This window comes from Pongo abelii, chromosome 1 (assembly GCF_028885655.2).
Source record: "Pongo abelii isolate AG06213 chromosome 1, NHGRI_mPonAbe1-v2.0_pri, whole genome shotgun sequence".
NCBI classification, from domain to species: domain Eukaryota; kingdom Metazoa; phylum Chordata; class Mammalia; order Primates; family Hominidae; genus Pongo; species Pongo abelii.
This window is the reverse complement of record NC_071985.2, coordinates 36267070-36294519: the sequence shown is the minus strand read 5'-3', so window position 1 is coordinate 36294519 and position 27450 is coordinate 36267070. Positions and strand designations below refer to the sequence as shown.

The window sequence follows — 27450 nt, the reverse complement described above, 5'->3', positions numbered from 1 at the left end:
TATGTTTTTTTGTTTGAGGTTACCATGAGGCTTGCAAATATATCTTATAACCCATTATTTTAACTTGATAACAACTTAACACTTGTATAAACAGACAAACAAAAGGAAGAATAATAAAAACTCTACACCTTAACTTTGTCCCCCAGCTTTTAAACATTTTGTTGTTTCTATCTTATTGTGCTGCCTAAGTCTTGAAAAGTTATTATTTTTCATTGGTTCATCATTCAAACTTCCTACTTAGGATAAGAGTAGTTTACACACCACATTACAGTGTTATAATACTTGGTGTTTTTCTGTGTGCTTACTATTACCAGTGAGTTTTGTACCTTCAGGTGGTCATTTATTGCTCATTAATGTCCTTTTCTTTCTGATTGAAGTACTCCCTTTAGCACTTCTTGTAGGACAGGTCTGGTATTGAAATCTGTTAGCTTTTGTTTGTCTGGGAAGGTGTTTATTTTTCCTTCATGTTTGAAGGATACTTTTGCTGGATATACTCTTCTAGGGTAAACGTTTTTTTTTCTTCAGCATGTTAAATATGTAATTCTTGGGAAGGCTTTCTAGACATTTGAAAGGACTTGTGTGTTGTGATCTAAGCTGTTTCTGCCTTAGGGCTCACCACAAGCCTGGTAATGTTATGGTTCTTGCAGACTCTTAGAGGTACCAGCCACCTTGATGGTCTTGGACAAGATCAGGGAGAATTCTCTTGATTACCCATCAGAGGCTCTTGTTGTTTCCTTACTTCTCCCAAACATATAAAAAATCTCTCTTTCTCTTCTAAGCCACCTAAAGCTGGAGGTGGAGTGACATAAGCACCCCTGGGGCCGCCACCACTATGACTGCTCTGCATCAGACCTGAAGCTGGCACAGTGCTGGGTCTTGTCCAAGGCCTGTTATAGCCACTCCCTGGCTACTGCCTATGTTTGCTGAAGGCCCTGGGACTCTGCAGTCAGCAGGCAGCAAAGCCAGCCAGGCCTGTGTCCTTCCCTTCCTGGTGATGAAGTCTCCCAGTCCCTTCGTGGATACAGAAGTGCTGTCAGGGAGTCAGGGACTAGAATCAAAAACCTTGGAAGTCTACCCGGTGTTATCTTGTATTGCACTCTTGGGGCACTCAGACCACAAGATGCAGTTCTTCCCACTCTTCCCTCCCTTTTCTGAAGGCAGACAAGCCTTACCCCATAGCCACTCACCCCAGACCATAGGACTACTGCCAGAATACTGCTGGCATTCTCTTAAGTCCCAGGATCTCTTAACTCAGCTTGTTGTAAATGCTGCCTGGACTGGGACTCACCCTTGAGGGCAGTGGGTTCCCCACTGGCCCAGGGCGGGTCCGGAAATGCTGTCCAATAGTCAAGGCCTGGAATTGGAACACCTTAAGTGCCCACTTGGTGCTCTACCCTTCTGTGGCCTTTGCTGGTATCTAAGGTACAAGACAAAGTCCCCTTTACTTTTCCCTCTGCTTTTCTCAAGCAGAAGGAGTTTTACTCTGTAGTCACCACAATTGGTAATATGCTGAGTCTCACTTAAAGTCTGCAAGTCTCACAGGCTCGCCTGAAGCCATCAGTGTAGTACCTGGGTATCGTTGCTGATTATTCAGGGTCCAAGGGCTCTTTAGTTAGCAGGTGATGAATGCTGCCAGCACAAAGTCCTTTCTTTCAAGGCAGCAGGTTCCCTTCTGGCTCAGGGTGTGTCTAGAAATGTCTGGGAACTAGGACCTGGAATAGGGACTGCACGACTCTGACCAGTGCCCTATCTTGCTGTGGCTGAAGTGGTTTCCAAGATGCAAGACAAAGTCCTCCCCACTTCCCTCTCCTTTCCTCAAGTGGAGGAATGGCATCTCTTTTGGAGCTATGAGCTGTGCAGCCTGGGGTTAAGGGAGTGGTGATGCCAGCCCTCCCTTGACTGCCTCAGCTGGTATCTCAGTATGCCGTGTGTCCTCCTGTCCACTGTCTCTGGGCCTAGTTCGGTACTAGGACTTGCCTACAAGTTGCAATCCTTATGGCCTCAAATGCCTTTCAAATTTACTTGGAGACACAGAGTGCTGTAGCCCTTGTTGGCGAGGTTTGCAGGCAGTCAATTTCTGACCACTAGGATCAGTGATTCCCCTCTGGCTAGAGTTGGTTTAAATGCTCCCATCTTGGGTGGGCGTTGGCTGAGTTTGGTCCAGTTTTCCTTTTTGCTCTAACAGGACAGCAGTTGCTGTTCAGTACCTCACAGTTGCTGTGTTCTCCCTCCCCAGATGCTCTCATAGACACTCTCTGTATCATGCTGCTACTGCTGGGGGTGGCAGGGGGTGGCATCAGCAATTCAGGACTGCTTTTTTTTTGTATCTTTTCAGTGCCCCTTTCAGTAATATGAAGTTAAAACCAGGTACTATGAGTACTCACCTGATTTTTGGTTCTTATGAAGGTGTTTTTTTCTGTGTAGATAGTTCTTAACTTGGTGTTCTTGTGGGCTTGGGGATGATTGGTGGAGCTTTCTATTCTGCTATCTTGTTCCACCGTCCCCACTCTCTCAAATCGTAAAAGCAAGACCTAAAAGGATCAAACTATATTCAAGAACCGTTTCTGTATCCTAGAACAAAGCTCAAAAATATTGATAGTAGTTAGAAAAACACCCACCACCCAACATGGTAAAATTCAAAATGTTACCATTCATGCATAGAAGCAGGAAAAATACCCCCTTAATTGAGCGAAAATTAATCAATCTAATCCTACCAGGAATTGACAGAGATGTTAGAATGATCAGATAAGGGCTTTAAGTGTTGTTGTAACTTTGTTTATTATCTTGAAAAAGTTAAGTGGAGACATGGAAGAATTACAAAAGACCAAACTGAACTTCTATAGGTAGCATCCACAGTGTCAGAAATGAATACAAAGGTTGTGATCTGTGGCAGATTAGATTTTCCAGAAGGAAAGATTAATGAACTTGAGGACATAGTAATAGAAACTATCCAAAATGAAACAGTGAGATAAAAGTATTTTTAAAAATTAAAAAAAAGGACTTCACTGAACTATAGAACTATTTCTGTATGTGGAACTGGGACGTGTGAAAATGGAGAGGGGGAAACAAAATATTTGAAGACATAATGCCTGCAAGCTTTCCACATTTAATAAAAACAATTCACAAGTCCAAGAAGTCCAATAAACCCCAAGCAAAGAAACATGAATACTACACCAAGTCACATGATAATCAAATTGCTGGAAACCAGTGATAAAGGGAAAACCTTGAGATTAACAGCAGGCAGAAGAAAAAAGACAATTCATGTATGAACAGAGATATGAATGTCATCAGATTTCGTGTTGAAAACAATGTAAGAGAGATGACAATTGATCCATATATCTGAGTAGAGAAAAAGGTGGAAAAAAAACCTGTCAACTGAGATTTCTATACCCAGTGAAAATATCTTTAAAAATATAGGCAAAATAAGGAATTGTTTGGGAGTGATGAGTATGTTCTGTTTTCTCTTTGATTTTCTTGGTCAGTCTACCTGAAAGTTTGCCAATTTTGTTGATCTTTTTGAAGAATTAATTTTTTAAATTTCATTTGTTTTCTGTATATTTCTTCTGTTTTCTGTTTCATTTTTTTTTCTCCTTTCACTGTTTTCTTTTATATGGTTTGCTTTTTATTTTTTAGAATTTATCTTAAGAGGTAAAAGCTTAGGTTATCAATTTGATATCTTGTTTTCAATGTTGGTGTTTAAAGCTATTAGTGTCCCTCTAAGCACTGCTTTCACATCCCATAAATTTAGATATATTGCTTTCATTTTCACTCAGCTTGAAATAATTTCCAGTTATCTTTGTTTCTTCTTTGATTCATGTATTTTTAAGATATGCATTCTTTAGTTTTCAAATATATGTGAATTTTCCAATTCTTAATTTTTTTTTTTTTTTTGAGACAGAGTCTTGCCCTGTCGCCCAGACTGGAGTGCAGTGGCACGATCTCGGCTCACTGCAAGCTCCACCTCCCGGGTTCATGCCATCTCCTGCCTCAGCCTCCTGAGTAGCTGGGACTACAGGTGCCCGCCACCACGTCCGGCGAATTTTTTAATTTTTTTAGTAGAGACGGGGTTTCACTGTGTTAGCCAGGATGGTCTCGATCTCCTGACCTTGTGATTCACCCGTCTCGGCCTCCCAAAGTGCTGGGATTACAGGCGTGAGCCACTGTGCCTGGCCTTTAATTGTTGATTTCTAGTTAATTGTTATGGTTGGTGAATATAGTTTGCATGATTTAAATTATTTTACATTTATTGAGACTTGTTTTGTGGCCAAGTACATGGTCTGTCCTGGAGAATGTTCTGTGTGTGCTTATAAGAAGCATATATTCTGCTGTTTTTGTATGGAGTATTCTGTAGATTCAGAATTCAGGTTGGTTGATAATACTGCTCAAGTTTTCTGTATTATTACTGATTTTCTGTCTCTTTGTTCTAGCAATTATTGAGACATATCTGATGAATATTGTTGAATTGTCTGTTTCCTTATTTCTGTCATTTTTTGTTTCATCTGTTTTGGAGATCTGTTAGTAGATGCAGGCGTGTTTATAGTTATAGTTTCCTGATTAATATAACCTTTTAACATTATAAAATGTCTATTATTGTCTGTGGTAACTTTTCTTTCTTAGAATAGATTTTGTCAGATATTGGTATAGCTGTTTTCTCTTATGATTACTTTTTGCACAGTATGTTTCCATTTTTTTATTTACAACCTGGTTGCTTCTTTGAATCAATGTGTATCTTCTATAGACAGGATATAGTTAGATCCTGTATAGTTTTTTTTTAATCCAGTCTTAGAAATAATCTCTGCTTTTGATTAACATGTTTAATTTATGTACACTTAATGTTTGACAATGTATAGAATTCAGCCATTTGAAATGGCACTAGTTAAATACATTTGTAGCTGTGTAAGCCAGGTAAATCAGTATTGTGACTTCTTGCTACTCTCACCCTGTGTTTGATTACTAGCCTTAACAGGTAAGATCTATCTTGTTCTCTTGCCTTGTCTTGGCAATGTGCTTGCTATTCCAGCACCCTTGAAACTAGGGCTCTGTTCAGTTTTGATCAGACCCACCTACAGGTTCCTCAAAATAACCATTTGACCTAAAACTCAGGCTTGGCAGCTGGGAAACTCTCATTTAAGTTGTTATAATACTTTTCTGATCTTTGTGGGAACAAGGTGGGGATAGACAGATACCCATAACATATCACAGTGGCTAATATTCAGGGAAAGCAAAGTTTAATTAATTTTAATTTATTCTACTTACAAATGGAGTAGCCCAGTTTAGAATGATTTGTATCGAAATAAAGAGTTAAATAAGCTTGGACACATAGGGCTACTTCTCCAGTATTTTTTTTTAAACTTTTTTTGAAAACATTCGGACAGAAAGACATGTTCCCTGAGAGTTGTTTATTACCAAGTTTTTTCTGTGCTAAAATTAGTAGTCACAGATATGTAAAAAATTGCCCTCCTTTTTTAAGGAAGAGAAGGAACCCTAGAAAACTAGTATAGGCTTGTAGTTCTTCCTTAATCTTAGATTTAATTTGCTCTGGAAACATAGAACTTTAGAGATTACTTACCCGGAGCCTTCAGGAATGTCTGTCTGGGAATGATTATTGGTATACACTATTACTTATTATATAATAGTAGTAGTAATAATAATGGTTATGATGATCTCTCATGTAGTGAGAACTCAAGAAGGACAAAGTTCGTATGCAAAACAGTATGTTTTGCTTCTTCATTTGTCATTTCAAGATACATGTTTGGTGGATCTAGATGGAATGGATTTTGTATCATTAAAAAAACAATGAACCCTTAAACTTCTGTTGATACTCAGGAGGCTTAGCATACTATAGCCTATTAGCATAAAGTGCTGAATTTTCCCCAGGGTTTCCACTGGAAGAAGAAAGTCTGGACGAGTAGTTTCCTGGCATATGCTTCTTGAATTGTTGGCTATTTTGGTGTCAAATTTTATGTTGAGAGTTTCATGTTTTAATGACAAAAATGTTTACTGGAAATTATAGCTTGGAAAAGACAGCCACTTTCCTGCTTCAGTAGAAAGCTAGGTAAAGCATTGATGTGGGGTAAAGTAGCTGTGGAGTTTTATATTCAGATTGTATGAACAGTAAACAGAGCATCTAAAATAACCACTTGCACGTTGCAACAAACACATCATCATTTGCTTAAAAAAGAGTTATAATTACAGTTGAAGCATGGACACCATAAAAAATGCATTAGTTTGGCTTGACACATTAATTACCTGTTTTTGCAGATGTTTTTATGTATTGTTGTGTGAACAGTTTACAAAATAATTACAGGAAAGTCATATGGAAAATAAACTAAGTGGGTGGTTTCTCGTCTAAATATTTTCATTCATGTGAATCTGTGAGGCACAGCTGCTCTATAGCAAAAGCAGAGAGATAGATGAGGATTCTCCAAGTGTTTTTTATTAGCCGATCTCTGTCATCAGTATCACCACATTTTTATATCTGTAGCAATACAGTTTAAAAACATTTGAGAGGGCTGGTTTATTCCCTGTGATTACTCAAAAATCTTTGATTCTGATCAGAAGAAATGTGGATATTTACGATTGTTTTAAAGTAAACCAAATGAAACCCAAAAAACCCTAAATGAAAATCTATTATTTTAGTTCTGACAGGTTATTAGGCACCTTGAGAAAGAGTTAATCATTATTTTGTAATTACTTGAGTTATGCAGTTTTATATTACTTATAGCTTATTATATCTTTATAATTAAACTTTGTCATGTGTAAATTACACAGTTCAGCTTATTTGTTCTCGCTTATGAAGTATTAAAACTGTAAATCTGCTTTTTCTCAGAAGCATACTGTGTTGCCGTTAGTGTTCTCAAAATGGGTTTCATATGAAAAATAGCCAGGTCATTATACAGAGATATTTTACGTTTACAAAATATTAAGGAACACATCATTCAAAATTATAACTGTCAAATAATAAAAAGATAGCTTTGTAGACATCATTCTGTTTACACAGTGGTTTATAATTACTTAGAATATCTGTGCTATATTTTTCTCATGTTATTACAATTTTTCATAAAATTAAATCAAAATATAGATTCTCCTTCTAGTCCAATCATGCTTCTTTTGGACTATGTTCACCTGTATTCCTTTTGTTTGCATTTCAGCTACATGGATGCTGAAGACCATAATTAAAGATACTTTCCCCGACATGCATTTTATGTAACTATTGTTTAAGTTAGAGAAAGGCACTAAGTTATAGAAAGAGGTAATTGAGACGTCAGTAGGCATGAAGGTATTGTTATCAGACCTTATAATAGTGGTGGCAAGTCATATGCACCATGGAATACTATGCAGCCATAAAAAAGGATGAGTTCATGTCCTTTGTAGGGACATGGATGAAGCCGGAAACAATAATTCTGAGCAAACTATCGCAAGGACACAAAACCAAACACCACATATTCTCACTCATAGGTGAGAGTTGAACAATGAGAACACTTGGACACAGGGCGGGGAACATCACACACTGGGGCCTGTTGTGGGGTGGGGGGATGGGGGAGGGATAGCATTAGGAGAATATCTAACATAAATGACGAATTAATGGGTGCAGCAAACCAACATGGCACATGTATACATATGTAACAGACCTGCACATTGTGCCACATGTACCCTAGAACTTAAAGTATAATAAAAAAAAAATGGTGGTGGCAAGTAATTTATATACTTATCCATTCATTTGTTTAACAAAATTTTATTGAAGGTCTTCTACATGTAATGTTCTATGACAGTGCTGAGATGACTATAAACATTGAGATGACCATGTGCCTGGAACATAGTAGATAACTCAGAAACTATTAGGCATCTTTTAAAGGGGATAGGAGGGGCAGGAATAAATGAGAGAGAAGAACATTTTCACTCTGGTGGTTTATATAAAGAAAGTTAATTGTTAGGGAGGATTTTCTCTGTTACTCTGAAATTGTTTTCAAATGTGATATAGTCTGAGAGTATTACTTGACTCATTCTTTTTTTTTTTTTTGGTGACAGTCTCGCTCTGTCACCCAGGGTGGAGTGCAGGGGCACCATCTCGGCTTACTGCAGCTTCTGCCTCCCAGGTTCAAATGATTCTGCCTCAACCACCTGAGTAACTGGGATTACAGGTGTGCACCACCATGCCCAGCTAATTTTTGTATTTTTAATAGAGATGGGGTTTCACCACGTTGGCCAGGCTGGTCTTGAATTCCTGACCTCAGATGATCCACCTGCTTCGGCCTCTCAAAGTGCTGGGATTACAGGTGTGACCCACTGCACCTGCCCTCATTCTTTGAATCGTTTAAATATGGAGATATGTCTGTTTGTGTTAACAGCCATTTGAAAAAAGATGAAATGGAGTCTGTTCTAATTCTGATGTATTAATACACTAAGTCAATTTAATTTTTAAGGTAGAGATGCATTAAAGGAGCCTGAAACTTCATGGGTTGAGAATAATAAACTGCTTGTTATCAGTAATTGTCTTGATTACTTTAGATCATTTCAAAGGAAAAATATGGGAATTAATATCATGGCATCAAGAAAACAATTATTGGACTCTAGATTCTTCCATAGATTTTCTACTTCTCTTAAGATGTGTGTCTTATGGCCAGTGAAAGAATGAGGAAAATCCTTTTTGGGGGTCAGGAGACTTTCCATGTTTACCACATTAAAAATTCATAGTTTATGTGGAGTTTCATTTCCAGATTTTCTCTGATTATATTTTTATTCCTTCTCATAAGGAAAAATTTTAGTTTCTTAGTTTTGACTCTTTCTTTTTCCTTTGGTGTCTGTCATTAGGTCTTTGTGATGTTTTAATCTTAATTTTTTATAAGCCATTTGACTTTAGAACATAAGAGAAACTTAAGGGACTGCTATTATTATTATTTGGACAAGAGTTTGGACTGCAAATTATTATTTGGACAAGAGTTTCTCATCACTAAGAGACTGGCCGTTTTTATTGCCTGGCCAGTATCTCTGTCTGTTGCCCAGGCTGGAGTGCAGTGGTGCCGTCACAGCTCATTGCAGCCTTGAACCCCTGGGCTCAAGCAATCTTCCCATCTCAGCCTCCCCAGTAGCTGGGACTACAGGTGTGTACCACCAGGCCTGGCGACTTAAAAAAAATTTTTTGTAAAGATGGGGTCCCACTATGTTGCCCCAGCTGGTCTCAAACTCCTGGGCTCAAGCCATCTTCCTGCCTCAGCCTCTCAAAGTGCTGAGATTACAGGCGTGAGTCACCATACTTGGCCAGCAATGTTATTTTGAAGGGAGTAAATAAGTCTTTGGATTCTCTCTTTAAAATTGCATAACAAGGAAAAATAGGTTAGGGAGCAGAAAGAAATTGTTGAATCTAAGAACACTGTCTCTGTAGGTATTTAACACTGTATGATATAATGATGTATAATATTTGTTTTCAGTTAGTGTTACTGATAGCAGAAAAACTGCTAAACATCATTGAAAACAATCATAATTGAGGCATTGCCTGGGTATCGATGTTATGACTTTTGCTTTTACTATTCTTTGGTGACTCTCTGAATTTCTAGGGGTCACATGAAATTGGTTTTGAAAAAACATTCATAGGGGGTTGACTAAATGCAAATGGAAATCAGATTCCCTGACTGGTTCACGTTATACGTGGAAAGGCTGATGGCTTCAGAGTTGTGGTAGATGTGTAGAACTATAAATTGCTGTTCTTCTCAAGGTTGCCTTTTGTTGTTAGAACACTTAGCATAAGGCAGAAATGGTAGGCTGTACCTGAAAAGAACAAAACACCATTAAACATAATAAATCAGCACTTAAAAAAAAAACTAACTATAACTACCAAGGCCATCTCAAGCGTGAGTTTTCTTTTATGTGACTAAAGTTGTTAACAAAAAAAAAAAAGAAAGCAAAAAAGCAGCAACAAACAAAAACTCAAACCCAGTTTGATTTGGATGTTCTTTCTATTGTGATAAATGAATGAAATTAAGCATACTTGACTAAGCACAGGGCCCGTTGGGAGAGTATTTGTGGTGTAGAGAAATAAACGTAAGAATATAATAAAATGTGACTAAGTAGAGTCTTATGTGGGGATTAAGTTCTGTGCATGTGGCAGAAGTCAGAGTCAAAATACTCTTAATAACCCCTTAAAATTTCCCATGAAACACAGATATAGACATACTGTCTTTCAAGATGTTTAAATTGGCTTGTTCTTCCTCCAGCACGGCTTTTCTTTTGTTGAACAAATGATGAGGCTGTTAGTTATATTCTTTTTAATGACTAAGGGTAGAATTGAAAGAACTATTTTTTATTCTAGGTTGCAAAACTGAATTTTATTAGTTCCATGAGTAAAAATGCCTCTTGATTTTTTTTTTTAATGGGCAAATGAGAAAAGGCCATTGTTATCCAAATAAATATTTGGGTAATAAAGATGTTCAAGAGATCAGTTTTTCTCAGAAAGGCCTGTTCTCTTTTACATGGTATAACATATACCTCTTTGTAGCTCCAGTTTTCCTGTATGTTTGTCTGTTGTCTTGGTTGTCTCTCCATTCTGATTCTACTTTGCTTTGTTGCCTGACAGGCACCTTTCTCAAATTCTTATGTTTATTTCCCTGTATCTTTGTTTCCATACTCACCTGTACTTCTCCTGTGCTCTGTATTTTTCTTGTTCTACTCAGAAACAGTAGAATAATCAAATTCAAATTCAGTTACGGTACTTTACATTGAAAGGTAGCTTAGGATAGTGGCAAGTACCCTGAAGTATGGTGTAAGACATGGTTTAGGTTCAGGCTCTTATAGTAACTGTGTAACTGAGAAAGACATTTCACATTCCTGAGACTTAATTTTCTTATAAAAGAGAAGAGATATATTTCTTATAAATAGAATATGGTATAATGAAGGGTGCCAAATGGTGATGGCTTCTTGGATAAGTTAGAATTTCTGGATTCCGTTATCTGTATACCATGCCTTCTATAAACTTTTCTTAGTGACTGAAGTCAGAGATGGTGCACTGAGAAACACAGCATGGGTAATTGAGTGTTTCTGTAAATTTCATCAACAACTTTGGATTTTCTCCTCATATCTACTCAGCTACTCCCTATCAGAGATCACACACTGTAATCACCCTGTATGATCAGAAATTGAGAAGGTGAAGAAACACAGGTTGTCACAATCCACATTAAGACATCTCTTAGGATACACCAGAACTTTTTAACACAAAGGTTATTAAATAATGGGAACAATTTTTCTTTCTTTTTTCTTTAAAGACAGAGTCTTGCTCTGTTCCCCAGGTGGGGGTGCAGTGGTTCATGCAGTGGCATGAGCGTGGCTCACCGCAGCCATGATTTCCCAGGTTCGTGTGATCCTCCCACCTCAGCCTCCCCAGTAGTTGGAACCACAGGTGTGCACCAACACGCCTGGCTGACTTGTGTTTTCAGCAGAGACAGACATGGGGTCTTGCTATGTTGCCCAGGCTTGTGTTGAACTCCTGGGATCAAGCAGTTCTCTCACCTTGGCCTCCCAAAGTGCTGGGATTATAGGAGTGAGCCATAGCCTAGTTTTTCTTTTTTGAATGCCTAAGCCTGGTGGAAATTCTTGCTGTAGCTGAATGATTAACAGATAATCATTGCAGACTGTGTGTGTGTGTTTTAAAAGGGAGAACAAGAAATCAAGCAGGTTAGAGTTAATTAAACATTTTTTAGTCAATTAAAATCTGTTTAAAGTCACATTTGTCAATAATTTGACTAGTTAGAAATATCCCGGAAATCTATAGAGTCATCTTTTTTTTTCTGGTACTGACAAACCTGAATAAGCATTCAGGAGCAGAAATCTTCAAGAGATAGTTTTTATTCTTGGATGCTGCAATTGATCAGCAATGATTATGACCTCTTTTTAAGGGACTGATAAGGAAGGAACATAGTATTTATGTATAAGGTTACTTTTTTGAGTCTTGCTCTGTTGCCCAGGCTGGAGTGCAGTGGCGTGATCTCAGCTCAGTGCAACCTCTGCCTCCTGGGTTCAAGTGATTCTCCTGCCTCAGCCTCGTGAGTAGCTGGTATTACAGGTGCCCGCCACCATGCCTGGCTAATTTTGTGTGTTTTTTTTTGTTGTTGTTTTTGTTTTTGTTTTTTTGAGATGGAGTCTTGCACTGTCGCCCAGGCTGGAGTGCAGTGGTGCTATCTCAGCTCACTGCAAGCTCCGCCTCCCGGGTTCACACCATTCTCCTGCCTCAGCCTCCTGAGTAGCTGGGACTACAGGTGCCCACCACCACGCCCGGCTAATTTTTTGTATTTTTAGTAGAGATGGGGTTTCACCATGTTAGCCAGGATGGTCTCGAGCTCCTGACCTCGTGATCTGCCCACCTTGGCCTCCCAAAGTGCTGGGATTACAGGCATGAGCCACTGCTCCCGGCCAGTTTTGTGTTTTTAGTAGAGATGGGGTTTTGCCATATGGGCCGGGCTGGTCTCAAACTCCTGACCCCAGGTGATCTGCCTGCCTCAGCCTCCCAAAGTGTTGGGATTATAGGCATGAGCCACCGCACCTGGCCTATATATAAGGCTACATTTAAAAAGCCTTTCAGTATTTCCATCACATCATTGTAGTTTCCTTAGAAGTGGAACCACCGTATTCAGCAGGAGTCCATTTCAACTTCTGGCTTCTGGTTCTTGTTTCTCTGTTACTATGGAGACTGCCTAGAAAGTGGCAGAAAAACCAAAAGTTTAAAAAATAGTAATTTGATTATAAAATATGGCTTTAATTCTAGCTTTAACTAGTTGTTCCATATCTTGACATTTTCGAATTCCAAATTATTTTGTGAGTTTTTTTATGAAGCAAATTTTGAAACTTTATTAAAGCTTAAACACACTGAATTAAAAAGTAAATTGCCATAGTTTTCATTTTATTGGAGCCTAAGGTGAATCAAAAATCTTAAATGCAGATTTAAATTAGGGCTTGGAAGGCATTATATAATCTGAAATGAGAAGAGCTAATGACAATGGAAATAGCAGACTCCAGACACAGTAAACCCTAAACCAAAGGACTAGTATTGTGTAGAAATAGTGAATAGATAGCTTTTATTGTGTGGCATGTTTTATCTTCAAAGTATGTTATAGTTATTTAAGTGATTTTCACAGAATACTCATTTTTCAACTGAGTAGAAAAGCCCTCTAAAACCTTGCATTTAGGAAGTAAGCAGATTGTAAGGGTAGAGACAGAAGTACACTGACATTTTAATTGCGGGTTGAGGAGTTGGAGAGTTAATAAATAAATGTAGATGGTTCCACAGTTAAAAAGCAATAGAATTTTTTACCCCACCAAGACCAGTTATATTTGTGAATTCCTCATGAAGGAAAGAAGAGGTGGAATAGTAATGTAAAAGGTGTGAAATGAAAGTTATTTAGCGAAATTGCAATCCCAGCTTTGTTGCAGCTTTTCGTTGAGATCTGTATTTAGTCAGGATTCTTTGGTTTGCATGTGCGGAAATCCAAATTTGAACTACCTCAGGGAAAGAAGGGCAGGAATGTAGCTTCGCCTGAAATCAGGGATGCCAGTTACATTAGAGGAATGTAGGTTCACCTGAAAACACTGGGATTTCTTTCTATTTTTTCTTTTAAGTCTCCTATATCTGCTTTCTGAGTCAAGTTTGTTCTTTCACATTGGCCTTTTTTTGCATTGGCAGAAACCGGCTGTTGGCAGTTCCTACTCCTCTTATTTACAGCTCGAATAACAGAGACAGTCCAGTTTGGTTGTGCCAATTCCTCCCTTCTTCAACTGTGGCCAGGAGGATAGGGTTCTATGATTGTCTCAGCTCGTAACTAGGGGGGCCCATCCTTGGCTAAATGGACCTTGGTGATTAGAGGGACTGACATCTGAAACAAGAAAGCAGCTTTCATTCAAACCACCTGGTTAGTGTTGAGGGGAAGGGGTAGAAGAGTATGATGGGAAGAAGAAAGGGACATTTCCCAGAAGCAGGAGAAGATGCTGTTCCAGGCAGAAATAAGAAGAGGGTTCTACTAGTAGTCTTTTGGGGGAAATTATCTCTTTATTATAATTCAGTTCACTTCAGTTCAGCAAACCAGGAAACATTATTTTGTAGGATTTGGTTTTTAGAAAAAAACCAAGGTTGAAACACACACACACACACACACACACAGACACACAAAACAGCTGTTGCATTTGGTCCTATTTGTTGAGTTGCTTAGTTGTATAATATCTGGACTAGGGCTAGTCTTTTTGTCTTCAGAGCTTTTTACAAATAGACATTTCTATATATTTGACTCCTACAAAAATACATCAAATTATCAATACATATTTAAATAGGAGAATGTTAGAATTTGAATAAATGAAATCAATGGGGGGTAATAGTTAGACTTGGTTGATACTAATAACTTTCATGTCTTTTCCAATTTTGAATATCTCTTCTTTTCAGTTAGAAATGTGAACAAGCAGCATATTGGGTAGAAGGAAGTTAATTTTCAGGTTGAACTGAGGAAAATTTATTTTTACATGTTCAGACTTTTTTTTTAGGAGAGTCAAGCCCTACCCGTCGAGAAGCTGTGAAGAGAAGAACAGCTGAGTACCTCATGCGGGCAGAAAGTATCTCTAGTCTTTTTGGGAAACCTCAGCTTGATGATGTATCTCAGGTATGTCTCATATTTTGTTGTGTATTTTCTTCAGTGATTTTTTGCTGTCTGGTCTCTCTGCTTTATTTCTAATTAGAATGTTATAGGATTTTGATTTTTTGAATTTTATTAATAATTTTCATAAAGGTTGTTGGTAGAAAGAAAAGCATTATAGCAAACCACCAAAAGTGGAATAAAATGAGACTTGCTCTCTCCTTTTCTTGGTCTTTTATTAGTTTCTTACTGTACCCTTAATCTCCTCATCTGTAGATTGACAGTAATTTATACTGTTATGATATCTATTTGTATTTGGACATTTTAAAGTTAGATTGTGATTCTTGTATAATTGTTCTCCAGTTTTATTGATTCATGTTAAAACTATTCATTTTAAGCATAAGTTATACAAGGATATGCTATTGGTCACCTGGAATTATAAAAGCATAATTCTAGCAGAGATAGTTAGGTTATTTGGGACTTCCCCTAGACTTGTCTAAAACGCAGATGAATGCTGAAAACGTTAGAAACATTGCAGGTTATTATTGTTTTTATGCTGTATCAACTTGGATTTGGCAGATTTCTGGAGGAAACTTTTCTGTTATTTTTTTCTTTATATCAAACTAAGTTATTCTGATGCAATTTAAGAATTGTGTCTTCTGGAAATGGGAAAAAGGGTTTAGTTTCTTTTCTTTTTTTTTTTTTTTTGAAACGGAGTCTCGCTCTGTCCCCCCGACTGGAGTGCAGTGGCACAATCTAGACTCACTGCAAGCTCTGCCTCCCGGATTCACGCCGTTCTCCTGCCTCAGCCTCCCAAGTAGCTGGGACTACAGGCACCCACCACCATGCCCGGCTAAGTTTTTTGTATTTTTAGTAGAGACAGGGTTTCACCGTGTTAGCCAGGATGGTCTCGATCTCCTGACCTCGTGATCCGCCCACCTCGGCCTCCCAAATAGTTTTATTTTCTTAATTGATCTAAGAGTCAGGCAGGCTTGTTCATATCCAACTATGCCACTCGAAGTCATAGAAGATTGGACAAGATACTTAATCCCACTTCTGCATGTCAGTTCCTATATCTGAATAATGAGGATATAGTAATTTTTTGCTGGGTAGTTACTAGGATTAAACGAAGTAAAAAAAGAAATAACTTATGTGGATTACACATACACACATAAATCAAGTGCCTCTCTAGCACGAAGATCAGCCCATAAGCCAAAGACTAAGTTTTAGCCTCATTCTTCATTTCCCCTTCATATACCGGCTTATATACTTTTTCCCACACATTTTTATGCTTTGTATACTTTTTGAAAATGGTAAGATAGCAGTTGTCAAAACTGTACTAATCAGTGTAAGACATTCGGAGAATTTCTGATGTTAAGTGTTTGACCATTTCTTATAAAACAAAAAGATTGTTTCAGCTTGCAAGCAATATACTTATGTTGCTCTAACATAATGATTGTGTTTTAAATGACATTATTCTGCTGATTCATTTTCAGATTGTGAATTACTGCGACTCTTCTAGTCTGTATTCTGTTTGCTAATCTTATCCTATTCTCTATCATTGTTCTTTTAATTATATTATTAAATTTATTTCCTTTACTTTTTCACCATTGAATTTTATCTTTTTAAGTGGAATATTTATGTAAACGTTACTTTGATTCAATTCCCATTTTCCATGGGATTGGCAACCTTCCTCCTGTGCAGTACTAATGTGTATATACTCAATTTCATTTTGGGGGGGCATTGATGAAAGCATTAACATAATTCCCTGTGAATTTGCTTTACTAAATCCATCTTGTATATAAATATTGTAAAAGTTTTTTTTTAATTTTTAAAGTTTTAGGTTTTTTTTTTTTTGAGATGGAGTCTCGCTCTGTCTCCCAGGCTGGAGTGCAGTGGCGTGATCTCAGCTCACTGTAACCTCAGCTTCCCGGGTTCAGGCGATTCTCCTGCCTCAGCCTCCCGAGTAGCTGGGACTACAGGCGCATGCCACTATGCCTGGCTAATTTTTGTATTTTTAGTAGAGATGGGGTTTCGCCATGTTGGCTAGGCTGGTCTTGAACTCCTGACCTCAGGTGATCCACCCACTTTGGCCTCGCAAAGTGCTTGGGATTACAGGCATGAGCCACCGCGCCTGGCAAGTATTCTAAAAGTTTTAGGGACTTAAAATTACCAGTATTCTATTCATTCTTATAACATTAAATTTGAATGGTCTACCTATACTTATTCATGTAATCCTCCTACTTTTGCATCCCTGTTAGTTTCCTATAGGCATGTCTATGAAGCAATAATTTCTTAGGTAAATAAGTATGTTGAGCCTCCTGTACAGTTTTAACTAGAAGAATAGAACCATGAAGTATATCAGTCAGAATTTCTTCAAGTATAACTTCTAAAGAGAATAAAACAGAAGAGATCTAATATAGGAAAGCTGATTACATTTGATTATACAGTAATTCATTAAGCATCTTTTAAGACTGTATATAGAATCAAACTAGATAAACTTTGGAGTTATACAAAAGATGATGACACAGCCTTCTCTTGCAAATCCTGTAGCATAGTTGAGGACCCATATATGTACATAGTTGAGCAAACAAAGTTACACTGGTAAGATCCATCCTAATGGGAAATTCTATCAGAAAGGATAAAAAGGGGTGCCTTCTGAATCCGATTTGACATGTAGGATTTTTTCAGTTCTTAGGCAAGGAGGCTAGAGAAGAGTAGGCACAGTATTTTTCTTTTATGGTAAACATTTGCTTTTTAAATTTTCCTTTTGTATGTTATTTTGTTAAGCCTGGCCCTTTTTGGCCAAGAGCATCCTTGATTATTTTCTTATGTATAATTTAAGTTAAAAGTCTTCCAGAGGATTGTGATTAGCTTGGTGCATTTATTATTTCACTTCTTTAACCATCTTTGGGTCTGAATTTCAGCCAACATGATGAGAGGAGAGGATTTGTATAAATGATTTCTAAGGCCCCTTTAGCTCAAATTCGATGCAAAGCAGATATTATTTCTCTCTGGAATCAGTGTGCAAACATTTCTTTCTAGCCTGGTTGATTAAGACAATAAAGGAACCCTTTTTGGCTTTTTAAATTTTTGTTAATTATTGTTTTCTCCTTTGGTACAGTCTGTCATGACTTCTTCCACCCAGGTTTTCTGTGATGTTTTAAGTGTTTGCTTTATTGAACTTCAGAGATCTTTATATAGTAAATATAAAAGTTCTAAGTTTCCCAGTCATTCATGTTAATATCCTTTTCGCAAAAGCACAGAAAGGAAAAAAAGCACTCTCTTTCTCTTTTTCTTCATTGCTTCATTACTAAAAGGCTCCAAGAAAATTTAGGAGCAGGTTTCAGATAAAAAGGAAATGAGGTTTTTTTTGAAGTAAAGGTTGAATCTTAACTGAAGGAGACAGATTTCTTTCTTTTTTTTTTTTTTTAAATCGTAGACAACATTGAATGATTTCAGAATTAATGTTAAAAGAGGCTCTCCCTGGAAAAGATTTAGAATAGTTTTTTTTGCTTTTTTTAGCTATAGGAATTTGAAACTAAAGATCAAATTTAGAAAAAGACAATAAATGATCTAAATTTAGCACATAAAATATTGTGTAGTTTCTAAAGTGTGAATATGTTTTTATGCAGTTACAAGGTGTGAATGAAAATTAATATGTAGAATGTATGCCGTTCCTGAATATTTGTAGATTTTGAATACAACTGATGTAATATTGAAAGTATTTTTCTATTGTGCATTTTGTTTACTTGCATTATTAATTGATATTATTCCATTATTCCCTAGAAAATATTTTAAATTTGCCCTCAGTGAGACATTTGCTTAAGTCAGTAATAGGTCTGCAATTTAGTGTCAGGCTTGAAATGTGACCTAGTGCGCGGCTCAGGAGACTGGGTATTAGGGTTGGTAGATTGCCCGTGAAAGTCTTTGCAAAGCCAAAAATTCAGGGATGAAGCCACATTCAGGAGCTTTGTCATAATTAGACATTAGAGTTCAGAGTGTGGTTTCTTGATACATTCTTTGTGGTGCTTTCCTCTTGCCCTTGATTGCTTATTTTCCCGCAATAATGGTTACTCTCTCTCAGGTTATTTGAGGAGTAAGTAACCCTATTCTAAATGTGGTTGGTGAAACAGCAGCATCAGCATCACCTGAGAGCTAGGTGGAAATGCAGAATATCAGACCTACTGAATCAGAATCGTCTTTAACAAGATCATCAGGTGATGCACATAAAATTTAAGAAGTACTGCACTAACAGATTGGGAAGAATAGTGAGAGAGATCTCATTGAGAACAGGAAATAATATCAAGTGAAAAAGACAGTGGGCAGGCTGAACACCAACTTCAAAAACAAATCCCCAAACAGAAACAAAGCCTTTTGAAGAATGTACAACAGGCCTGTAATCCCAGCACTTTGGAAGGCTGAGGCAGGTGGATCACTTGAGGCCAGGCGTTCGAGACAAGCCTGGCCAACATGGTGAAACCGCGTCTCTACTAAAAATACAAAAACAATAAAAATAAAAAAATAAAAAAATTAGCCAGGTGTGGTGGCACATGCCAGTAACCCCAGCTACTCAGGAGGCTGAGGCACAAGGTTATCGTTTGAGCCTGGGAGGTCGAGCTTGCAGTGAGCCGAGATCGTGTCACTGCACTCCAGCCTCGGTGACAGAGCGAGAACAACAATATTAAGTAGGTTTTAACTAGTGTGCCAATTCTAACCCATGAGTAGTGGCTGCCAGGAGCATTGTATTGAGAAGAGTTATGAGACTATGGGATTAACAGAGATGCCTGCCATGGACTTGACCGGTTGAGTGATATGTGGTTGCCACCTCTGCTTTTGAAGATTGTTGGGTCATCATGTATTCTTGCCTCTCTTCACTTGTCTTTAGTCCTGGTATAGATGAATACAACTATTCTTTGCCTCTCTTGGCATCTTCTGCTATAATCGCTAATAAATATAAGTGAAAATCTTACTTTTCCATCAAGGAACTCAATCATATTACCTAGAAATACATTGCTTCTCCCATCGCGCTTCATAGCACAATGGGCCAAGTTTCCCCAACAACATTCTATTATTTCATAAGTAAGATTTAATCCCCTCTTATCTATTACCTACTTTTGCTAACCTTGCTGCGTCTCAGTTTTCTCATCTAAAAAAAAAAAGTTGGACTTGATCTCTAAGGTCTCTTTCTGCTCTTAAAATTCTGTGGATTTGTATGTCCTTTTGCCATCTGAAGAAAGGAGTAGATCTATAGGATTCTACCCAATTTAAGCACTACATATGAGAAATACAATTTTTTTATTGATGATTTTATTTCATGGTCTTTCTTTGTTCGTTTCTGTGATCTCAAACTTTTATAGATGGTTAAAGTAAAAAGAGAACTTTAATGATCACTTTGCCTTTGGTCATTTCCCCTTCAATTTCCCCATTCTTGTCTTTGCAAGAATAACCTTACTAAATCACTGTTTTCATTGGGTTATTTCTCATAGAAAGACTTGTTGTCTAGACTTCGGAGACTGTATAGTCAAGACTTTTCTTCTCGGCATTCAAGGCCTGTATATAACTGACCCTAAGTATATAATTTTATTTTCCTCTGTTCTCCAATTTGAACAACTTTTCCCCACCAGGCTAATGCTTTCCAATTGTATACAGTACAGAAAAACGTTTTCCTAATCTAATTTCCACATAGCATTTAAAATCACCTTTAGTCCCACATCTTTCTGAGACCACAGTTTTTCATACACTAATGATTTATCTATGTAGTCCCGTATTTTTAAGAGAGTGTTTTGTTGTTATTTAACTGTTCATGTATTTGTCTTATCTCCTCAAATAAATGGTGAACTTCTTGAGGTTAGACTGAGCCTTTTGATAATTTATAGCCCTTTCAGTTATCATGCACATAGTGGGTACACAGTAATTATTTGTTGAAAGATGCAATAGGGATTTCATAGTTTGCTTTCTTTGCTCTTTAAATTGCCAAAGTGAACCAATAACTTTCTTTGGAAACTGAAAGAAACAGTGACATCTGTGAATAAGGAGGTATAAATAGGAGATAGGGATGTTGGAGATACTTGGCCATATTTTCTAGGACAAATGTAAGAGATTAAATATCACTTAAAGTATTCTTTTTTCCCTCCTTATGACTTTTCCTTAGCATTCCTTTTGCCAAAATCACAAGCAGTTCTTGTTCTTGTAGCAAGAGGCAGCAGCAGAAAAGAATTTTTAATTTTCAGAATGTGTTCGTTAGTAAAAGGACTGGAAGCTTTAGAATAGTAGTTGGAGTTCTTCCACTGTCTCTCTTCCTGACCACAGACAAACACTCCAGCATTCTGAGAATCCCTTTATTCATCTGTAAAATGGGAATTATATAATACCAACTTCCTGTAAGTACATCACCTGGTATGGGGTGAAGAATAGAGATGAAACAATATGGGTGAAGAATAGAGATGAAACAATATAAATGAAGATAGAAAAGACTGTTTCTACTGGCCGGGTGTGGTGGCTTATGCCTTCAGTCCCAGCACTTTCAGAGGACGAGGTGGGTGGATCACCTGAGGTCAGGAGTTCGAAACCAGCCTCACCAACATGATGAAACTCTGTCTCTACTAAAAATACAAAAATTAGCCGGGTATGGTGGTAGGCGCCTATAATCCCAGCTACTCAGGAGGCTGAGGCAGGAGAATTGCTTGAACCCGGGAGGCAGAGGTTGCAGTGAGCCAAGCTCGAGCCGCTGCACTCCAGCCTGGGCAACAAGAGGCTATTGCTGTTACATGTCTGTTTACATATTATAACACTAAAATACCTTGCTAAATGTTTTTATATCCCTCAAAAGTGTCCCCTTAGTTTTTAAGCTTATAGGGAGGCAGAAATGTATCCGTTTTTTTTGTGGTACCTAGCTCAGCACCTCATAAATTGAGACATTAAATAAATATTTTTGAAATGTATCTAAGAAGCGTAAATTAAATCAATTTAAAGATTATTATCTAGTCTAATTGTCACTATCACCAACTTTCTCAAGCATCTTTAGAAATAAAAAGTCTCTTTTAAAACTTAAACATCATTTCAGGTACAGTTAAATTATTATTTGCTTGCTAAATCTGAAAACAAAACAAAAAAAATTGAAAACAATTAGAATTGCTGCTTTTAGAAAAATTCACAAGTGGTAGTTTTCCCAGTTGTAAATGAAACCTAATTTTCCAAGTAACCTCCCTCCCTAGATTCCCTCCTTTCTCCCTCCTCTCCTCATTTTTGCTTTCCCTCACATTTTCCAACTAACTAAATACTAGCAATATGCTAGGCACTGTGAATGTAGACATGAATAAGGTGCATTTTCTATTCTCAAGGAGCTGCCTGTCTGGTGATGTTGGTCTGTACAGGGACTTAAAGTATCAAAAATGGTATCTCAGTAATTCCCTTACCATGGTGTTTGATCAGGATATTTTATCTTCCATTCATAGGGTCAGAATGTTTCCACTGTATTCTAATAGATTTTTGATAGCAATAAGGTCTGCTCTAAGTATGTAATAAGGTTTTGTGTCTCCTGTTGTCCTCTGCAGCATCACCATTTTAATACAGGATCAATGTAGCAGTACTTTATAGTTGTAAATGTCATATGGAGGTGCCCTTAGAATTCATCTAATTTAATGGCTTATATTACTGATAGGGAAAAACTAAAACTAATAAATGGAAGTTGGGATTATTTTAAAATTGTGTGCAGAATTTAAGTCTTCCTTCCTATGTTTACTGATTTTTTAAATCTTTTTTTTTTTGTAGCTAACAGACTGTTTTCCACATCACAGATATTCAAATATTTGAAGAAAAATTTCTTTCTCTTACAAATCATCTCTTAAGTAGGCTCAGTTTTAGTAATTATTGGTTATATGATGAAGCTTCTTGATTTTTCACCATTATTGGTAATTTTTCTGGTTGAATTTGAATGGACCAGTCCCTCTGAAAACACATAATACATAGTGTAACAATTATAGAACTGTAGCTTTATGATGAGAGAGAATGGCTTGTGCCCCTCCCTCCCCATGTGTGCTTATTATTATATTGTTTTTTAGTTCCCCGACTTCCAAATTACTCTTGAGGTATCTGGGGTAAATATAAGACTGGGATTGATTGTTGGCCCAGTTATCCATTTGTTACAAAGTTTTATGATAGCTGTATGGTCTGAATTGAATTATTGCTCTAGAAACTGTATCAGCTCATTAATTTTTCTTTTTAAAATTTTTTTCAATATTATGATTTATTTACTTGCAACTTTTTTTCTTGCTTTTTCTTTTTGATTTTCTTTAGTTTTTATTTTTAAAAATTTTATATTACAGACAAACAGAAACTTCTTCCTTTCATCTTTCCATTCTCTGATTTATGATGAATTTACTTTCCTTTGGCCTGGCATTTGCTTCAGCAGGCAGCCTTCCTTCAAGTACCTCCCTGATTGATGTATAATCTTTGATATCTTCCATTAGCCTCCAGGATCACTAAGTTCAAGGCCCCCTTGGAACCTAAGGAGCCCTGCCGAGGAGCTGAAGGCCTTCAGAGTCCTTGGGGTGATTGACAAGGTAATTCTTCAGTGTCTCTTCAAGAGTTCAGTCATAAATCGACTGCATGCTGACATTCTGTCTTTGAAGCTTTGGATCTTAAGGATATGAAACAAAAGGAGAAAATGACTCAAATGCATCTGCACTTTAAAATAACAAAAGCAGAAGAGAAAAAGCTTTTATCTGAGCAATTCATGTAAGGTCATGCAAAATATATTTGAGCTAAAGGAGAAGGTGCATATTTGTTGGCATTCAGTTGAGTAAGGGGTTTGGTTTTATAAAAGTGTTATAGCAGAGTAAAGATGTACTTTGTGTTAATTACAATTGTGAGCCAGTAGTTGTTCAACATTAATTAATACAGTCATTGTAATGGTCAAAAAAGTGGAATCCCCTTATAATTACCATTTATTGAGCACCTACTATGTGTCAGACCCTATGTTAGGCATTTTATGTGAAACAACTTAATCTTTCTTACAATTTTATTTGCATCTTGGTGGAAAAGTGATGTTTAGAGCAGATTAAATAACTTGGCCCAAAGTCACATAGCTAATTTAGGATGGTGCTGGGATTTGAACATTAATTTTTGAGACTCAAAAGCTGTACTTTTTCTAGTACACTAACCCCTCACTTCACACCCACATGCATTTTAATTTTAGGGGTAAAAATACTGGCCTCACAGAGATATCTGCCATTGTGTATGTGCAAATTTGGTGACATCTCACACCAAATATTAACAGTACTGTTGCTGTCAGATGGTTTACAAGTGTAATTTAAAAGCCACAGACAACAAACCATGTTTTAAGTATATTTGCTCAACCACCGCTTTACCATTCAAAGTAAATAAAATGCTTTATTTAATATTAAGGGATAGGTTAATATAGATAATTTTTCACCATTAACCATTTTTTATGAAGCACCTTAATGTTCATTTTTAACTTACTATACATTATTTGTAAAGTATGCGTATGATTCCATGCTAAAATTGAGCAATATGTAGTATTCTCTAGCAATTTAGACAGTAAAAGTTTGAAGCATTCCAAAGGGAACATTAAGTTGGATATTACATAAAGCTGTCCGTGTCTTAAGTTCTGGCAAGGATCATTTTTCTCAAATTCATATTACTGAATTTTGAACTTAAAAAATTCTAAACAGTAGGATTTTTCTTTTTTTAAGAGCCTGAAATATTTTCATAACCGTGTTTTCTGTGGCTTTTCCAGTTTGGAAAACATTCAGTTTGAGAGTAGATGAAGACAATATAGTAATTGAGTAGTTTCTAGGTTCTCAGATTTCTTTGCAGGCAAGTATACCTTCTTGAGGTACAGTGTTTGCCCCCTCTCTTAGGTCTATTTCTTTGACAAAGTATGGCCTTTCATTGCTATGCTATAAGTGCGAGTAAGTTACCTTGAAGTCCTAGTAATAGCTATTAGTCTCACAGGTTTGTTTAAATAAGGGCTTTTGGCTGGGTGCTGTAGTTTGCACCTGTAATCCCAGCACTTTGGGAGGCCGAGGTGGGCAGATCACTTCAGCCTAGGAGTTTGAGACTATCTGGGCAACATGGTGAGACCCTGCCTCTATAAAAAAATAGAAAAAGTAGCTGAGCATGTAGTCCCAGCTACTCGGGAGGCTGAGGGGAAAGGATCCCCTGAGCCTGGGGAGTTTGAGGCTGCTGTGAGCCGTGGTCATGCCTCTGCACTCCAGCCTGGGTGACAGAGTGAGACTCTGTCTCAAAAAAAAAAATAAAAAAAAAAAAAAAAAAAAAAAAAAAAATCAAATCTTTTAAAAAAAAGAAAAAAGCCAGGTGTGGTGGCTCACGCCTGTAATCTCAGCACTCTGGGAGGCTGAGGCCGGTGGATCCCTTGAGACCAGGAGTTCGAGACCAGCCTGGGCAACATGGTGAAACCCCATCTCTACCAAAAATACAAAAAATTAGCTGGGCATGGTGGCACACACCTGTAATCTCAGCTCCTCTGGAGGCTGAGGCAGGAGAATCACTTGACCCTGGGAGGCAGAGGTTACAGTGAGCCGAGATTGTGCCACTGTACTGCAGCCTGGGCGACAGACTGAGACTCTGTCTCAAACAAACAAACAAACAAACACAACAAAACAGGAAAGAAAGAAAGAAAATAGAAGGACTTTTGACAGTAGAAGAATTCCTAAGTTCTGCTGAGGGATAATTTGATACTGTCTTTACTTACTTTGTTTAGCTGGGAAAAGTGTTTGGTGTTTAGAAGGTGACATTTAACCTTTTTTTTTTTTTTTTTTAATTGACAGAATCTCATTCTCTTGCCCAGGCTGGAGTGCAGTGGCACAATCTTGGCTCACTGCAGCCTCCACCTCGTGGGCTCAAACAATTCTTCTGTCTCAGCCTCCTGAGTAGCTGGGATTTACAGGCACACACCACCATGCCTGGCTAATAGTTTTTTGTATTTTTAGTAGAGACAGGGTTGCACCATGTTGGCCAGGCTGGTTTCGAACTCCTGACCTCAGATGATCCACTCGCCTCAGCCTCTGAAAGTGCTGGGATTACAGGTGTGAGCCATGGTGCCTGGCCTAACTTTTCTTAGTAGAGATAAGGGAATATGTATTTGGGGAATTAAGAAGCTTTGGGAATTAATAAGTCTTTAAAATTTGTAACATATTCCTGTGAAAACAAAAGTAGGTATAGGCCGGGAGCTGTGGCTCATGCCTGTAATCCCAGCACTTTGGGAGGCCGAGGCGGGCAGATCACCTGAGGTCAGGAGTTCAAGACTAGCCTAGCCAACATGGGGAAACCCCATCTCTACTAGAAATACAGAAATTAGCTGGGCATGGCGGTGGGCACCTGTAATCCCAGCTACTCGGGAGGCTGAGGCAGGAGAATTGTGTGAACCTGGGAGGTGGAGGTTGCAGTGAGCCGAGATTGCACCACTGCATTCCAGCCTGGGCAACAGAGCCAGACCCTGTCTCAAAAAAACAGGAAAAAAAAAAAAAAAGCAGGTATGTTGTTGAAAGTTGAACTGTTTTTTAAAGATAAGTTACTTTCCATTGTACTGAGGACTACCTAAAATTTGGGTTTTAGAAACTTGAAGTATGGAAAATAAATGTTGAATAAATTCAAAAGGTTAGAAAATAGCCAGGATATATTGATCTAGTCCTACAGAACACAGTTTCTCTGATTCTGTTTCATTACAGTATTTGTTTTTTATGAGTTATTTTGAGTGTTATCTATTAACCTAGGAAAAATACAGTTCTGAATTGAACTGCATTAGGATTAGGATTTCACAAACTTTTATGTAGAAAAAAATAAGGCAGATTTTTTATTAATATCTAGACTGTAAGCTCTGTGAAAACAAAATTGTGTCTTTCTTCGTCACCACTATGTTCTCAGTACCTAGAATCGCTTGGCACATAATGGATGCTCAGTAGATATTTGTTGAATAAATGAATTGAAACTTAATTAATTTTAAATATATATGGAATGACACCTACTGGTACAATATGAGACTGCTACCTGGTACGATTATATGAGGTGACAACTCAAAGTGTTTACCCAGAGGGATAGTAATTCCATAGCTGTATGTTGATTTAGTATTCAAAGAGAAGTAAATGACTTTCTCTTCTTCAATTGGGATTATAAAATCCCTCATTAACATAGATACACAAAAATTGTATATGAAGAATAGCCAGAAAACAAGGAAATGTTTAACCTGATTTAAAAAAATGTGTAGTCTTCAAATAGTTGAGGGTTGTCTTGAATAGGGGAACTATATAATGTTTTCTCTAATCTTGAGGGTGAAAAGGGCTATTAATTGTGTCAGAGCAACAGGTGCAAACTAAAATCATCTCAGATAAAGCAGGAAGTCTGGTTTCTCTGTGAAAAAGGTAGTTAGGGAAGAGACTTGCATGTTAATATCCTCATAGGATATAACTAGAACCAAATTAGTACAAATTCAAGAGAAACAAAATGTTGCTCATGATAAGAAATACCTTTTGAGAATTAGCATATTGACCAAAGGTGTGCTAGATTCCTTTAGCTCTTATGAATTTCTTGTCATTTGAGACATTCAAGTGAAGGCTGAAAGATTGATCGTTGGGATGCTGTAGAATGAACTGGATGGAATTTTACATTAGATAACTTTTAAATATTTCTTTGATCCTGCAGGTTTATTTACATAGTCTTTGTGTAGCAATAGCAGGGGAGAGTAGAAATTAGTGGAAAAAAAACTATGATGGGATGAGGAGGATGCATTACTATTATTTTAATATAAGTTTTTATAGACATGGGTGCAATTCTTTGTGTTGTATTTGTGTGGTACGAATATACG

General features: G+C 37.4%; 1 protein-coding gene across 17 annotated transcripts in view; it reads left to right on the top strand.

Moving 5' to 3' along the window:
* Nucleotides 1-27450, top strand: part of RPS6KC1 (ribosomal protein S6 kinase C1) — a 328215-nt gene that overhangs the window by 96148 nt on the left and 204617 nt on the right. For 10 of the 17 annotated variants that reach the window (XR_008509987.2, XM_054520581.2, XM_054520569.2 and 7 more), the window contains 2 exons: nt 14515-14630; nt 23075-23167. Coding sequence is in view for 16 of the 17 variants with exons in the window: in XM_054520581.2 (XP_054376556.1) it covers nt 14515-14630; nt 23075-23167 (209 nt within the window). In the remaining variant the exon portion in view is untranslated. The remainder of the gene's footprint in view (nt 1-14514; nt 14631-23074; nt 23168-27450) is intronic. The other 7 variants (XM_009237833.4, XM_054520616.2, XM_063725273.1 and 4 more) reach the window with 1 other exon arrangement.